Consider the following 17,034-nt stretch of genomic DNA (forward strand, 5'->3'; position numbering starts at 1 on the left):
TAGGATGTAGGGGTGTAGTAGGATGTAGGGGTGTAGTTGGATGTAGGGGTGTAGTAGGATGTAGGGGTGTAGTAGGATGTAGGGGTGTAGTAGATGTAGGGGTGTAGTAGGATGTAGGGGTGTAGTAGATGTAGGGGTGTAGTAGATGTAGGGGTGTAGTAGGATGTAGGGGTGTAGTAGGATGTAGGGGTGTAGTAGGATGTAGGGGTGTAGTTGGATGTAGGGGTGTAGTAGGATGTAGGGGTGTAGTTGGATGTAGGGGTGTAGTAGGATGTAGGGGTGTAGTAGGATGTGGGGGTGTAGTAGGATGTAGGGGTGTAGTAGGATGTAGGGGTGTAGTAGGATGTAGGGGTGTAGTAGGATGTAGGGGGGTAGTAGGCTGAGGATCTGGTGGGGTGATATAAATCCCGGGGACGGTGGATGACTGGTATCATTCTTCTAGGGGGAGTAGACTGGTATTTGGGCCCCGTACTCCGCTGTGTACATATGACACCTGTGTGTCTGGGCGATGGCAGGATTTGACACATTACATGTAGGAGGGGTGGGGGTGGGTGGAATTGCTGGGGTATATCTAGGGGCCCGGGCCCCAGGGCTGTCTCTGCTTCCTGCACATTCTGAACAATGCTGCGCTTCGTACTGCTCCTGTCCCTGGTGGGGTTCAGCTTACAAGGAGGTAGGTGGCTGATTCTCTCTATCTATATACCTGTATGAAATATGTGACTGTCTGAGGTCTTCTTGTCATACATAAATCCTTCATTGGAGGGTGATGGATGCTGTGATACTCGGTGCTGGGAAGAGTGTAGATGTCTCCGGCTTTCTGTACCTTCCACCCCTCCAACATGTCTATCACCTGCCTGATGTCTCCTCAATAACAGATAGCACTTTATATGCCCCTCTACTCACCCAATATACCCCCCGAGTATATCTCCTTACCCTCCTTACCACATCCCCATAACTATATGTTTATAGTCCTTTCCTAAATGTCTGCTGCCCTTCTACCGAGTACCCTACTACATCTGTACCCCGCCCATCCACCTAGTACCCTACTACATCTGTACCCCGCCCATCCACCTAGTACCCTACTACATCTGTACCCCCGCCCATCCACCTAGTACCCTACTACATCTGTACCCCGCCCATCCACCTAGTACCCTACTACATCTGTACCCCGCCCATCCACCTAGTACCCTACTACATCTGTACCCCCGCCCATCCACCTAGTACCCTACTACATCTGTACCCCGCCCATCCACCTAGTACCCTACTACATCTGTACCCCCGCCCATCCACCTAGTACCCTACTACATCTGTACCCCGCCCATCCACCTAGTACCCTACTACATCGTTACTGCCCATCCACCTAGTACCCTACTACATCTGTACCCCGCCCATCCACCTAGTACCCTACTACATCTGTACCACCCATCCACCTAGTACCCTACTACATCTGTACCACCCGTCCACCTAGTACCCTACTACATCTGTACCACCCATCCACCTAGTACCCTACTACATCTGTACCACCCGTCCACCTAGTACCCCACTACATCTTTACTGCCCATCCACCTAGTACCCCACTACATCTTTACTGCCCATCCACCTAGTACCCCACTACATCTTTACTGCCCATCCACCTAGTACCCCACTACATCTTTACTGCCCATCCACCTAGTACCCCACTACATCGTTACTGCCCATCCACCTAGTACCCTACTACATCTGTACCACCCATCCACCTAGTACCCTACTACATTGTTATTGCCCATCCACCTAATACCCCTACTACATCATTACTGCCCATCCACTTAGTACCCTGCTACATCATTACTGCCCATCCACCTAGTACCCGACTACATATATACTGCCCATCCACCTAGTACCCTACTATATTGTTATTGCCCATCCACCTAATACCCCTACTAAATCATTACTGCCCATCCACTTATTACCCTACTACATCATTACTGCCCATCCACTTAGTACCCTGCTACATCATTACTGCCCATCCACCTAGTACCCTACTACATCGTTACTGCCCATCCACCTAATACCCTACTACATCGTTACTGCCCATCCATCTAGTACCCTACTACATATATACTGCCCATCCACCTAGTACCCGACTACATTGTTACTGCCCATTCACCCAATACCCTACTACATATACACTGCCCATCCATTGAATACCCTACTATATCATTACTGCCCATCCATCTAATACCATGCAACATTTATACCGCCCATCCATCTAATACTCTATATATCTATACTGCCCATCCATCTAATACTCTATATATCTATACTGCCCATCCATCTAATACTCTATATATCTATACTGCCCATCCACCTAACACCATGCAACATTTATACTGCCCATCCATCTAATACTCTATACATCTATACTGCCCATCCACCTCATAATGTACTACATCTATGCTGGCTAATACCCCATTACATCTACAGTACCCCATCTTCCATGTCTTCTCCTTTTACAGCCATATTTCCCCTCCATAGTGCTGACTGCTTCCTGCCCTGAAAGTGTAAATGTTCCCCCAGCTGTAGTGCTGGGCCCCAGGCTGATATTGTACAGAATGGGGCCCTCGTGGAGCCCACAATCTGAACACGCCGTGTATGACAATGGACGCCAGGAGCTGTTCCAAAAAGCTAGGCCCCATGTTTTCTCCCACCTATGTGTCTTGGTTCTTGGTCCCCAGAGGTTGTCATGGTGGGGGTTGTAGTGCTCTATCTCACGGGGAAGGTGTAATACTGAGGGATTGTAGTGCTCCAGACTCTGGGGTGGGAATGTGGTGGGATGGGTGGAGGGGGAGGGGGGTGGGGGGGGTTGAAGATCTTCACAGTTTGCTCACAGTCTGGTTGTAGAGTGAGAAAACCAGCGGAGTTCAGGTTGGGAGGACAAGAGACGGGAGGTGGAGAGAGGGACTCACAGGACAAAAGGGGGCTCACAGGACGGAAGGGGACTCGCAGGACGGGAGGGGGCTCACAGGACGGAAGGGGACTCACAGGACGGGAGGGGACTCGCAGGACGGGAGGGGGCTCACAGGACGGGAGGGGACTCACAGGACGGGAGGGGACTCACAGGACGGGAGGGGGCTCACAGGACGGAAGGGGACTCGCAGGACGGGAGGGGGCTCACAGGACGGAAGGGGGCTCACAGGACGGAAGGGGGCTCACAGGACGGGAGGGGGCTCACAGGACGGGAGGGGGCTCACAGGACGGAAGGGGACTCACAGGACGGGAGGGGGCTCACAGGACGGGAGGGGGCTCACAGGACGGAAGGGGGCTCACAGGACGGGAGGGGACTCACAGGACGGGAGGGGACTCACAGGACAAAAGGGGGCTCACAGGACGGAAGGGGACTCACAGGACAAAAGGGGGCTCACAGGACGGGAGGGGGCTCACAGGACGGAAGGGGACTCACAGGACGGGAGGGGACTCGCAGGACGGGAGGGGACTCACAGGACGGAAGGGGGCTCACAGGACGGGAGGGGGCTCACAGGACGGGAGGGGGCTCACAGGACGGGAGGGGGCTCACAGGACGGGAGGGGACTCACAGGACGGGAGGGGACTCACAGGACGGGAGGGGGCTCACAGGACGGAAGGGGGCTCACTGACCCAGGATTCCAGATCTATGTTCAGGATTGTGACTTTTATTACATGCGTTACAATTTATACCATATCTGGAGCAGTATCCCTGGTGAAAAGTGTCCCTCGTGGTCTCCAGGAACTGGAAGAACCTTTCTTCTTTATGAAAACTGCCCAATCCCTCTGCATGGTGGATCCAGTTTGTATCAGATTTCATCTTTGAGGCACTGATTGAGGGTATCAATGTGGAGATGTGGTTTGGTGGAGGGGAAGATTTAATAAGCTTTGGGAGGTCCACAGGGAGATCATGTTGGTTCCTCAATAAAGTGACCCTGGAACCTAAAAATGGCGTTTAGCGACTGGTGGAGAAAAAGTCACCCGAGGAGCATTTCATTATATATGTTATCTCTGCCCTGTTCAAATGTCCTTCCCGTTTCCTTCAGGGGCCAAACCCCAGCAGAGTGCCGGAGGAAACCCTATATATCAGCCGGATTATTCCAGGGGTGAGAGCAAGACTGCAACCAACCGCCATCATTTAACACCTGACTGCTCCCCCCTACTGGTGCAAGCACTGCCCCTCTTTTACCGAGACTGACACTGCCTTTCTCCAGCTGTCTGTACTGACTGCACTGACTTTACTGCCCACACAGCTGCTCCCTGACCAATCTCCAACTGCCACTGCCCCTTTCCAACTTTCCAAATGGCCCGCTGACTCTCCAGACCTCTGACTGTACTGCACACCCAACTGCCTCTTGACTGACTTCCTACTGCCACTGCCCCTTTCCAACCCTCCAGCTAGCCAAGTGCACTGCTCACCCAACTGCCCTAATGACTGATCTCCAACTGACACTCCCCAGACCTCTGACTTTACTGCCCGCCCAACTGCCTCCTGACTGACTTTCAACTGACACTGCCCTTTTCCAACCCTACAGCTGGCCTACTGCCCGTGCTGCTCACCCAACTTCCCCCTGACTGACCTCCAACTGACATTGTCCCTTTTCAACTGTCCAGTTGGCCCACAGACTGAACTGCCCACCCAACTGCCCCCTGAATGGCCTCCAACTGTTTCTACTTCTCCCCAGCCCCCTGATTTTACTGCTCGCCCAACTTCTCCCTGACTGGCCATCAATTGACACTGTTTTCTGACTTCCCCACTGACTGTACTGTCCACCCAACTGTGATTTCCAACTGATTCTTTCCAGCCACCTAAATTTACTGCTCACCCTACTGCTCCCTGACTGACCTCCAACTGACACTGCTTCTGACCCTTCCAGTGACTGTACTGTCATCCTAACTGCCCCCAAATGACCTCCAACTGACACTGCTTCTGACCCTTCCAGTGACTGTACTGTCATCCTAACTGCCCCCAAATGACCTCCAACTGACACTGCCTCTGACTCTTCCAGTGACTGTACTGTCCACCTAACTGCCCCCAAATGACCTCAAACTGACACTGTGCCTTTCCAACCTTCCAACTACTTCACTGACTTTACTGCCCACCTAAGTGCCCCCTTACTAACCTCCAACTGTCCCTATCCAACACTCTGACTCCACTACACCCCCCTGACTCTTGCCACGGACAGTACTGACCATCTAACTGCCTACTAAGTGTCCATAGACAGTTTATAATGAATTGACTCCTATTTCCTCATTTCCAGGTTTAGGTGCAGGGGCCCAACAGCCGGGACTTACAGGTCCTCTGGGGGCAAAATCTGGAGGTTAGTTTTACATGTTTGGTTCTCTTACTTCAAAAACTTTGACTGTATTGTGTGCTGTCCTGTCTCCATCTACAGACTGAATACAACCATCTATATCTACAGTCTGACCTGTGTATACACCGACTACAACCGTTTATCTACAGTCTGACCTGTGTATACACTGACTACAACCATCTATCTACAGTCTGACCTACGTATACACCGACTACAACCGTCTATATCTACAGTCTGACCTGTGTATGCACCGACTACAACCGTCTATATCTACAGTCTGACCTGTGTATACACCAACTACAACCGTCTATATCTACAGTCTGACCTACGTATACACCGACTACAACCGTCTATATCTACAGTCTGACCTGTGTATACACCGACTACAACCGTCTATATCTACAGTCTGACCTACGTATACACCGACTACAACCATCTATATCTACAGTCTGACCTGTGTATACACCGACTACAACCGTTTATCTACAGTTTGACCTGTGTATACACTGACTACAACCATCTATATCTACAGTCTGACCGGTGTATACACCGACTACAACCATCTATATCTACAGTCTGACCTGTGTATACACTGACTACAACCATCTATATCTACAGTCTGACCTGTGTATACACCGACTACAACTGTCTATATCTACAGTCTGACCTGTGTATGCACTGACTACAACCGTCTATCTACAGTCTGACCTGTGTATACACCGACTACAACCATCTATATCTACAGTCTGACCTGTGTATGCACTGACTACAACCATCTATCTACAGTCTGACCTGTGTATGCACTGACTACAACCGTCTATATCTACAGTCTGACCTGTGTATACACTGACTACAACCGTCTATCTACAGTCTGACCTACGTATACACCGACTACAACCGTCTATCTACAGTCTGACCGGTGTATACACCAACTACAACCGTCTATATCTACAGCCTGACCGGTGTATACACCGACTACAACCATCTATATCTACAGTCTGACCTGTGTATACACCGACTACAACCATCTATATCTACAGTCTGACCGGTGTATACACCGACTACAACCATCTATATCTACAGTCTGACCTGTGTATACACCGACTACAACCATCTATATCTACAGTCTGACCTGTGTATACTCTGACTACAACCGTCTATATCTACAGTCTGACCGGTGTATACTCTGACTACAACCGTCTATATCTACAGTCTGACCTACGTATACACCGACTACAACCGTCTATATCTACAGTCTGACCTGTGTATGCACTGACTACAACCATCTATCTACAGTCTGACCTGTGTATACTCCGACTACAACCGTCTATATCTACAGTCTGACCTACGTATACACCGACTACAACCGTCTATATCTACAGTCTGACCTGTGTATGCACTGACTACAACCGTCTATCTACAGTCTGACCTGTGTATACACCGACTACAACCATCTATCTACAGTCTGACCTGTGTATACACTGACTACAACCATCTATCTACAGTCTGACCTGTGTATACACCGACTACAACCGTCTATATCTACAGTCTGACCGGTGTATACTCCGACTACAACCATCTATATCTACAGTCTGACCTGTGTATACACTGACTACAACCATCTATCTACAGTCTGACCTACGTATACACCGACTACAACCGTCTATCTACAGTTTGACCTGTGTATACACCGACTACAACTGTCTATATCTACAGTCTGACCGGTGTATACACTGACTACAAGCATCTATATCTACAGTCTGACCTGTGTATACACTGACTACAACCGTCTATATCTACAGTCTGACCGGTGTATACACCGACTACAACCATCTATATCTACAGTCTGACCTGTGTATACACCGACTACAACCGTCTATCTACAGTCTGACCTGTGTATACACTGACTACAACCATCTATCTACAGTCTGACCTGTGTATACACCGACTACAACCGTCTATCTACAGTCTGACCTGTGTATACTCCGACTACAACCATCTATCTACAGTCTGACCTGTGTATACACCGACTACAACCGTCTATATCTACAGTCTGACCTGTGTATACATCGACTACAACCGTCTATATCTGCAGTCTGACCTGTGTATACATCGACTACAACCGTCTATATCTACAGTCTGACCTGTGTATACACCGACTACAACCATCTATCTACAGTCTGACCTGTGTATACACTGACTACAACCGTCTATATCTACAGTCTGACCTGTGTATACACCGACTACAACCGTCTATCTACAGTCTGACCTGTGTATACACCGACTACAACCGTCTATATCTACAGTCTGACCTGTGTATACACCGACTACAACCGTCTATCTACAGTCTGACCTGTGTATACACCGACTACAACCGTCTATATCTACAGTCTGACCTGTGTATACATCGACTACAACCGTCTATATCTACAGTCTGACCTGTGTATACACCGACTACAACCATCTATCTACAGTCTGACCTGTGTATACACTGACTACAACCGTCTATATCTACAGTCTGACCTGTGTATACACCGACTACAACCGTCTATCTACAGTCTGACCTGTGTATACACCGACTACAACCGTCTATATCTACAGTCTGACCTGTGTATACACCGACTACAACCGTCTATCTACAGTCTGACCTGTGTATACACCGACTACAACCGTCTATATCTACAGTCTGACCTGTGTATACACCGACTACAACCATCTATCTACAGTCTGACCTGTGTATACACTGACTACAACCGTCTATATCTACAGTCTGACCTGTGTATACACCGACTACAACCGTCTATCTACAGTCTGACCTGTGTATACACCGACTACAACCATCTATATCTACAGTCTGACCTGTGTATACATCGACTACAACCGTCTATATCTGCAGTCTGACCTGTGTATACACCGACTACAACCATCTATCTACAGTCTGACCTGTGTATACACTGACTACAACCGTCTATATCTACAGTCTGACCTGTGTATACACCGACTACAACCGTCTATATCTACAGTCTGACCTGTGTATACACCGACTACAACCGTCTATATCTACAGTCTGACCTGTGTATACACCAACTACAACCATCTATATCTACAGTCTGACCTGTGTATACATCGACTACAACCGTCTATATCTGCAGTCTGACCTGTGTATACACCGACTACAACCATCTATCTACAGTCTGACCTGTGTATACACTGACTACAACCGTCTATATCTACAGTCTGACCTGTGTATACACCGACTACAACCGTCTATCTACAGTCTGACCTGTGTATACACCGACTACAACCGTCTATATCTACAGTCTGACCTGTGTATACACCAACTACAACCATCTATCTACAGTCTGACCTGTGTATACACCGACTACAACCGTCTATATCTACAGTCTGACCTGTGTATACACCAACTACAACCATCTATCTACAGCCTGACCTGTGTATACACCAACTACAACCATCTATCTACAGTCTGACCTGTGTATACACCGACTACAACCGTCTACATCTACAGTCTGACCTGTGTATACACCAACTACAACCGTCTATATCTGCAATCTGACTACAACCGACTACAATCATCTATATCATCATTCGACCTGTGTATACACTGACTACAACCATCTATATCTACAGTCTGACCTGTGTATACACCGACTACAACCGTCTATATCTACAGTCTGACTACAACCGTTTACAACCGTCTATATCTACAGTCTGACCTGTGTATACACCGACTACAACCATCTATATCTACAGTCTGACCTGTGTATACACCGACTACAACCATCTATATCTACAGTCTGACCTGTGTATGCACTGACTACAACCATCTATATCCACAGTCTGACCGGTGTATACACCGACTACAACCATCTATATCCACAGTCTGACCTGTGTATACACCGACTACAACCATCTATATCTACAGTCTGACCTGTGTATACACCGACTACAACCGTCTATATGTACAGTCTGACCTGTGTATACAGCGACTGCAACTGTCTATATCTACTTTATATACCGACTACAACTATCCCTTTTTACAGTCTGATCTGTTTTTACAATTGTCTCTATCTACAATCTGACTTTAACACTGAATATGTACTGACTAGAAACTTCTCTAAACACAGTATGACTATGACACTATCTTCATATTTTTTGGGTGCAGGAAAATACCCTCAGAACCCATCTCAAGGTTACCAACAAGGTCCTTATGGTAAGTTTCTGCCCTGATTATTCAGTTGACTGGAAGTAAGGGCCATACACACTATACCATTTTCTGAAGACTTTTTCCTTCAGAATTACCTTTTCTATGTAGTGAAGGGCCTGCCGGATTGCATACAAATTGAAAGTGTTTGTTTGACCTCATATTATATGGTTTTGGTAAATCTAAAGGAAAAAGTCTTCAGAAAATCTTAGTGTGTATGGCCCATAACTGTGAAGGTGTCCGTGGTTGGAAGAAGATTGGAATTGTCTGGTGTTTGGAGGAAGGTTGGAAGAAGGTTTGGAGTTGTCTGGTGATTGGAGGAAGGTTGGAAGAAGGTTTGGAGTTGTCTGGTGATTGGAGGAAGGTTTGGAGTTGTCTGATGGTTGGAGGTGTCTGATAGTTGGAAGAAGGTTTGGAGTTGTCTGATGGTTGGAGGTGTCTGATAGTTGGAGGAAGGTTTAGAGTTGTCTGGTGGTTGGAGGAAGGTTGGAGGTATTTGGAGGAAGCTTTGAGATATCTGGTAGTTGGAGGAAGCTTTGAGATATCTGGTAGTTGGAGGGAGGTTTGGAGTTGTCTGGTGGTTGGAGGAAGGTTGGAGGTATTTGGAGGAAGCTTTGAGATATCTGGTAGTTGGAGGAAGGTTTGGAGGTGTACAGTGATTGGAGGGAGGTTTGGAGTTGTCTGGTGGTTGGAGGAATTTTTGGAGGGAGCAGATGATCTGAAATAAGTTGAGAGGGGCCATTATATATGTAGATATGTTTGAGGGTCATTTGACTAGGGCTTGATAAGAAGGGGTCTGGTGACTTGGGATTGTCATTGGGAGATTTGGTTTTTGGAGCTAGGTTGCGAGGGATTAGAGCACTGGGGCTAGGATGCAAGGATTCATGTGACTAGGGCTAGGTTGATAGGGAACTGGTAAATACGGATAGGTTGGAAGGTTATAAAGGGTCAGTTGACTAGGGTAAGTTGGTAGAAGAGTTGGTGACTGGGGCTAAGTAGTGAGGGGTCAGGTGATTGGTGCAGGTTGATGGGGGAGGTGGTGATTGGAAGCAGTTTGATAAAGGGTATATGCTGGGGCTAGATCAGACAAGGTTAGGCAACTAGGGTAGGTTAGTGGTCAATTTGTTAATGTGGTTAGTTTGGAAGGAGTCAGGTGAATGAGGTTAGGTTGGTGGGGAAGTTTGTGACCAGGGCTGGTTTGGAAGGGGTCAGGTGACTGAGGTAAGCTGGTGGGGATTTGGTAACTGTTTGGAAGAGGTAAGATGACTACGGCTAGTTTGAAACATGTAGGATGACTGAGGTAGGTTGGTAGGGGGGTTGGTGACGGGGTTTAGCCCAGAAGGGGTCAGGTAACTGGGGTAGGTTGGTGGGGGAGTTAGTGACTGGGGCTAGATGTGAGTTGTGGTTTGGGGGCATGTAGAATGCATGGCACATACCAACACAATCTCTTCCTCAGGAGCTGGAAATGGATATGGAGGACTAGGTGTAAAGGCTGGGAAATCAGGTGAGTGATTTCTTTTTCCTCTATATCACAATTGAGAAGCTTTTTTTTTTGTCTTGTACCTCTTGTCTTGATGGTGATTCTTGGATAGTATGTGTGGAACCTTTGTCTTGAAGAAGCTCAGTCATACAGAGTGCCAGTCACACAAGGATTTCCCCTCTTTTGTTTATAACTAAATTGATCCACCCTGGTTCACCATAACCAACTGTCTTCTTCTTCAATCACCAGGTCCGGGCCAGTATCCTCAGGCTGCTAAACAGAAACCAGGTAACTAGAAGGTGTTAAAGAATAATAAAATAAAATTGCTACAAAGGAAGTCACCCTTATGGAGAGGTGATCTGTGATTTTGGGAGTATGGTGAAATAAATATTCATTAAATATTGCAGGTTATGCAAACAGAGCTGGAAGCTACTTGGGCAATGTTCTTGGACAAGGTGAGATCCAAGTGATGACGAATTATCCAGAAATCATTACATCTAAGATGTTGCACCTTTAAGAATCTCTGCTTTTAAATACAACTGACTTTTTGTGTGTTTCATTTATTTTGTAGGCCTAGGAGCAAAATCGCCCAAAGCTGGTATTGACTTTCTGTTCTCCCTTCTAGGCTGTACAAAGTAATCCTTCTGCTGGTTCCCTGTGTCTGTCCATTACAACTCCTTCCATCTCTGTCATTACAACTCCTTCCATCTCTGTCATGTCTTCTCCCTCCTGTTCATGTATACTCCTGTTATTCTGAATGTCTCCTCTGAGATATTTTATTACTAGAAGACCTTCCACCACCATTAAACATATGCAGACTTTTAGGTATGAATGGACTCCAGTGGGTTATTCTGGATCCAGGGTTCAGGTGCCCTCTACGGACCCTTTAGAGACGTTACATTGATCTGTAATACTGTTTCGTACTAATATCTTTCCCGACAACATGGAAATTTGACTCTAGTGTTACCTTTTTGTCCTTTGAAATACATTGTTGTCATGGGTTAAAGGACCGCATTTTCCTCAGGCCTGGTGTACGTGCCCATTACAGTCCTCATTCTCTTTGTGCCATGATTGATCCATTGCTCTCTGTTCTCCCTTTTAGGCTGTACAAAGTAATCCTTCTGCTGGTTCCCTATGTCTGTCCATTACAACTCCTTCCATCTCTATTATTACAACTCCTTCCATCTCTGTCATGTCTTCTCCCTCCTGTTCATGTATACTCCGGTTATTCTGAATGTCTCCTCTGAGATATTTTATTACTAGAAGACCTTCCACCACCATTAAACATATGCAGACATTTAGGTATGAATGGACTCCAGTGGGTTATTCTGGATCCAGGGTTCAGGTGCCCTCTACGGACCCTTTAGAGACGTTACATTGATCTGTAATACTGTTTCGTACTAATATCTTTCCCGACAACATGGAAATTTGACTCTAGTGTTACCTTTTTGTCCTTTGAAATACATTGTTGTCATGGGTTAAAGGACCGCGTTTTCCTCAGGCCTGGTGTACGTCCCCATTACAGTCCTCGTTCTCTTGCCACCATTGATCCATTGCTCTGACTACAAATGATGCACTACTGTTACTATAAAATAGAGAGCCCCTAGGAGGGGGGAAATTGTGATGATGTGTCTGAATGACATTTCACCCCTCCCCCCTCCCCCCAATTTTCTGTTCTCCCTGAACTTCATATTTTTTAATGTAATCTCTGCAACCATCTTCTTTATTTCCAGGTTACGGTGCAGCAGGATATCCAAACATCGCAGCTCAAGGAGGTATAGTTGTCAATGTTTTGTATACTTTGTACATATATTTTTAGAGTAATATTATTCTGCATTCTATCTATCTATCTATCTATCTATCTATCTATCTATCTATCTATCTATCTATCTATCTATCTATCTATCTATCTATCTATCTATCTATCTATCTATCTATCTATCTATCTATCTATCTATCTATCTATCTATCTATCTATCTATCTATCTATCTATCTATCTATCTATCTATCTATCTATCTATCTATCTATCTATCTATCTATCTCTTAGACCTTCTTTTTACTTTAATCTGTTGCATTTTCTGCAGGCTATGGAAATGGGGCTGCTGGATACCCGAGTAACATTGGCCAGCAAGGTATTAGTTTGTCTAACGCTCAGTATTACTCACTCTCACTCCTAGCAGTGCACAGTTAGCTTTCCAACCACTAGATGGCACTTGTTCTGCTTTCAAATTGCATACAGGGTTATTCTGCACAGTTGCAATCTATATGAAAGAAAAACTTTCTGTGTTGCTTACAGCAACCACTCAGCTTCTCCCTTTTATTCTAATATCTGGAGTAGAAACAGATGGTTCTTATTTTATACTCTTACATAGATTCAGGCAGCATGTACAATGAAAACCATTTTATTTACTCAGCTTAATAGAGTTAATGATAGTAGACATTCCTTCTATTTCAGGCTATGGAGGGAAGCCATCCAAAGCAGGTACGTGTGCTCTAATCACCCCAAATCCTCCTCCTGGTGATATCAATTTCTACACATCTCCAAACAGGGAACAGATATAGAAATTTGTATTAGTAATAAGGATTACCATCCACCAATTATCCCCAACTGCCTACCATCCACCAATCGTCCCCACTACCAGCCATCCAGCAATCATCCCCACTGCCAACCATCCACCGATTATCACCTCTGCCAACTATTTACCAATCATCCCCACTGCCCCACCATCCAATGATCATCCCCACTGCCAGCCATCCATAGATCATCCCTACTGCCCACCATCCACCAATCATCCCCACTGCCAATCATCCACTGATTATCACCTCTGTCAACTATTTAACAAGCATCACCCTGCCACCCATCCACCAATCATCCCCACTGCCAACTATTTACCAATCATCCCCACTGCCAACTATTTACCAATCATCCCCACTGCCCACCATCCACCAATCATCCCCACTGCCAACCATCCACCAATTATCACCTCTGTCAACTATTTACCAATCATCACACGCCCCACCATCCACCAAATATCCCCACTGCCCCACCATCCACCAATCGTCCCCACTACCAGCCATCCAGCAATCATCCCCACTGCCAACCATCCACCGATTATCACCTCTGTCAACTATTTACCAATCATCACCCCTGCCACCCATCCACCAATCAACTCCACTGCCAACCATCCACAAATCATCACCCTGCCAACCATTCACCAATCATCACTCTGCCTGCCATCCCCCATAAATCCCCACTGCCCACCATCCACCAATCATCGCCCCTGCCAACCATTCACCAATCATCACGCTGCCTGCCATCCACCAATCATCCCCACTGCCACCCATCCACCAATCATCACTTCTGACAACCATCTACCAATCACCCCCTGTCAACTATTTACCAATCATCACACTGCCCACCATCCACCAATCATCCCCACTGCCCCCACCATCCACCAATCATCACCCCTGCCAACCATTCACCAATCATCACTCTGCCTGCCATCCACCAATCATCCCCACTGCCACCCATCCACCAATCATCACTTCTGACAACCATCTACCAATCACCCCCTGTCAACCATTCATCAATCGTTCCCCCTGTTCACCATTCACTATTAATCCTACTGCCAACCATGCACCAGTCATCCCCACTGCCAATCATCCACCTATTATTCCCATTGCCATTCATACACCTATCATTCCCACTGCCCACGATCCATTAATCTTCCCCCTCTGCCCACCAATCATCCCCCCTGCCCACCATCCACCAATCATCCTCCCTGGCCACCAATCATCCCCCCTGCCCACCATCCACCAATCATCCACCCTGGCCACCAATCATACCCCCTGCCTACCATCCACCAATTATCTCCCTGCCCACCATCCACCAATCATCCCCTCCCTGCCCACCATCCACTAATCATCCCCGTACACACCATCCGCTAATCATCTCCCTACCCACCAATCATACCCCCTACCCACCTTCCACCAAACACCCCCCCCCCATCATCTCCCCTGCCTACCATCCACCAATCATCCCCTGCCTACCATCCACCAATTATCCCCCTGCCCACCATCCACTAATCATCCCCCCCACCCACCATTCACTAATCATCCCCCCTACCCACCAATAATCCCCCCCTGCCCACCTCCCACCAATCATCCCCCTTGCCAGCCACCAATCCCACACTGCAAAAGACATGCTGGCAGCTTAATTGGCTCTTGTCTAATTTAGCCCTAGTATGTGTATGTATATGTATAAATGTGAGATAGGGGCTTTAGATTGTAAGCACCTTGAGGGCAGGGACTGATGTGAATGTACAATATATATATATATGTAAAGCGCTGTGTAAATTGTCAGCACTATATCAATGCCTGTAATAAATAAATATATCATCACCCTTGCCCACCATCCACCAACTATCACACCTGCCCTGACTCGGTTTGGATCTGATTGGTGGCTGTCAGTTTGGAGACTTTCTGTTGGATTTCAGTGATGGTTGTTTGATGTAGCGCCGTGCCTCCCAGGGGGGTGTAGGGAAACCCCCAAAGGGATATATCAGGGGTACATTTCCAAACGCCCAAATGTCTGCTCACTGGGATCCTTGGTGTTGGGTGGGTTGAATAAGTGGGCAGAAAGTCACTTGATTTTTTAATTTTATTCATCATAACCCCTGACACAGAGGACTAGAAAAACAAGGTACCCCAAAAAAAGCGGCAGCCCTACTTCTTACACCATCTAATCTCTGAACCCCCAAATTCTTGTGTAGCATGTGGCTGACATCTTGCTGGGTGGATGGAGGCCTCTGGCTCTGTAGGAGAATCCCTCTTACCCAAACCCAGAGGAGGGGAAAATACTCTGGAAGGTTCCAAACGTTAATAACCTTCCCTTACAGGCTGAAAAAACTCCTCAGTGATTGGCTGAGGAGGATAAATCTTCAGACCTCAGTTAGTAGCTGGTAGAAGGAGTCAATGAGCTGAGTTCAGGAACACCAGCAGAATAGATTGGAAAATCAGGGAAATGAAGAACAATCGGTTTGCTAGGAATAAAGGAATGTCTTGGCTTGTAGGAAACGTCTTCTAAAAACCTTGTATGTTCTCTTTACCGTAGGATATGGAGCCGGGACCTTCCCGCAGTATGCAGCCCAAGGTAGTGCCGTCATTTCTCAGCCATTTCTCTGATCTCTATCCTCCTGTATGGAGTGTCGCTCTGTGATTGTCTCTGTCGCTCTGTGATTGTCTCTGTAGCTCTGTGATTGTCTCTGTCGCTCTGTGATTGTCTCTGTCGCTCTGTGATTGTCTCTGTCTTTCTGTGATTGTCTCTGTCGCTCTGTGATTGTCTCTGTCGCTCTGTGATTGTCTCTGTCGCTCTGTGATTGTCTCTGTCGCTCTGTGATTGTCTCTGTCGCTCTGTGATTGTCTCTGTCGGTCTGCGATTGTCTCGTTTTTAATATCCAATTCCATTTTTTATTTATGTTACCAGTAACATTATATAATATTATGCTACAGCCCATTAATGCCATCTATTAATGCCTCCTTGTGTTGTCCTTTCTCTGTTCTTTGGGGTCCCCTCATTTTTCTCATCTTTTGTGTCTTCTGCCCACACAGGTTACGGAGCCTCTAATTACCCCCAGTATGGCGAGCAAACCGGTACATCCTTCTTTTACTCTTATTATCCAGAATAATATTCAATGAAATGACTTTTCCTGGGAATTTTAGAGATCTAGAGGGGGAAATCATTTCTGTTCAAGGTTTCTGCTTATGTTTTGTTTGGTTTGCTCCTGTGTCTTTTCCAGGTTATGGAGCTGGAAGTTACCCTCAATATGGCGCTCAGGCTGGTAATAACATCTGTCCCCCTTATTACTGGTATTTCTTGATGTGTCCATCCTCCTCGCTATGTCCTTCATCCTCCTCACTGTGTCTTCTATCCTCCTCGCCATGTTCTTCATTCTCTTCACTGTGTCCTCCATCCTCCCCGCCATGTCCTTCATCCTTCCCACTGTGTCCTCC

The 17,034-nt window shown here is 46.8% G+C and overlaps 1 protein-coding gene across 1 annotated transcript in view; it reads left to right on the forward strand.

Annotated features, from left to right (window-relative positions):
- Window positions 1–611: 611 nt before the first annotated feature.
- Window positions 612–17,034, forward strand: part of GREP1 (glycine rich extracellular protein 1) — a 40,070-nt gene continuing 23,647 nt past the window's right edge. The window contains exons 1-14 of the mRNA XM_082262410.1: window positions 612–673; window positions 4,047–4,106; window positions 5,262–5,321; window positions 9,502–9,549; window positions 10,997–11,044; window positions 11,270–11,308; window positions 11,428–11,475; window positions 11,592–11,618; window positions 12,754–12,795; window positions 13,107–13,154; window positions 13,478–13,504; window positions 16,136–16,174; window positions 16,633–16,674; window positions 16,821–16,862. Of these exons, the coding sequence (XP_082118536.1) occupies window positions 622–673; window positions 4,047–4,106; window positions 5,262–5,321; window positions 9,502–9,549; window positions 10,997–11,044; window positions 11,270–11,308; window positions 11,428–11,475; window positions 11,592–11,618; window positions 12,754–12,795; window positions 13,107–13,154; window positions 13,478–13,504; window positions 16,136–16,174; window positions 16,633–16,674; window positions 16,821–16,862 (622 nt within the window). The 5' untranslated portion in view covers window positions 612–621. The remainder of the gene's footprint in view (window positions 674–4,046; window positions 4,107–5,261; window positions 5,322–9,501; window positions 9,550–10,996; window positions 11,045–11,269; window positions 11,309–11,427; window positions 11,476–11,591; window positions 11,619–12,753; window positions 12,796–13,106; window positions 13,155–13,477; window positions 13,505–16,135; window positions 16,175–16,632; window positions 16,675–16,820; window positions 16,863–17,034) is intronic.

The sequence above is a fragment of the Pelophylax lessonae genome, assembly GCF_965119305.1.
Source record: "Pelophylax lessonae genome assembly, chromosome: 6".
Taxonomy (NCBI): Eukaryota; Metazoa; Chordata; class Amphibia; order Anura; family Ranidae; genus Pelophylax; species Pelophylax lessonae.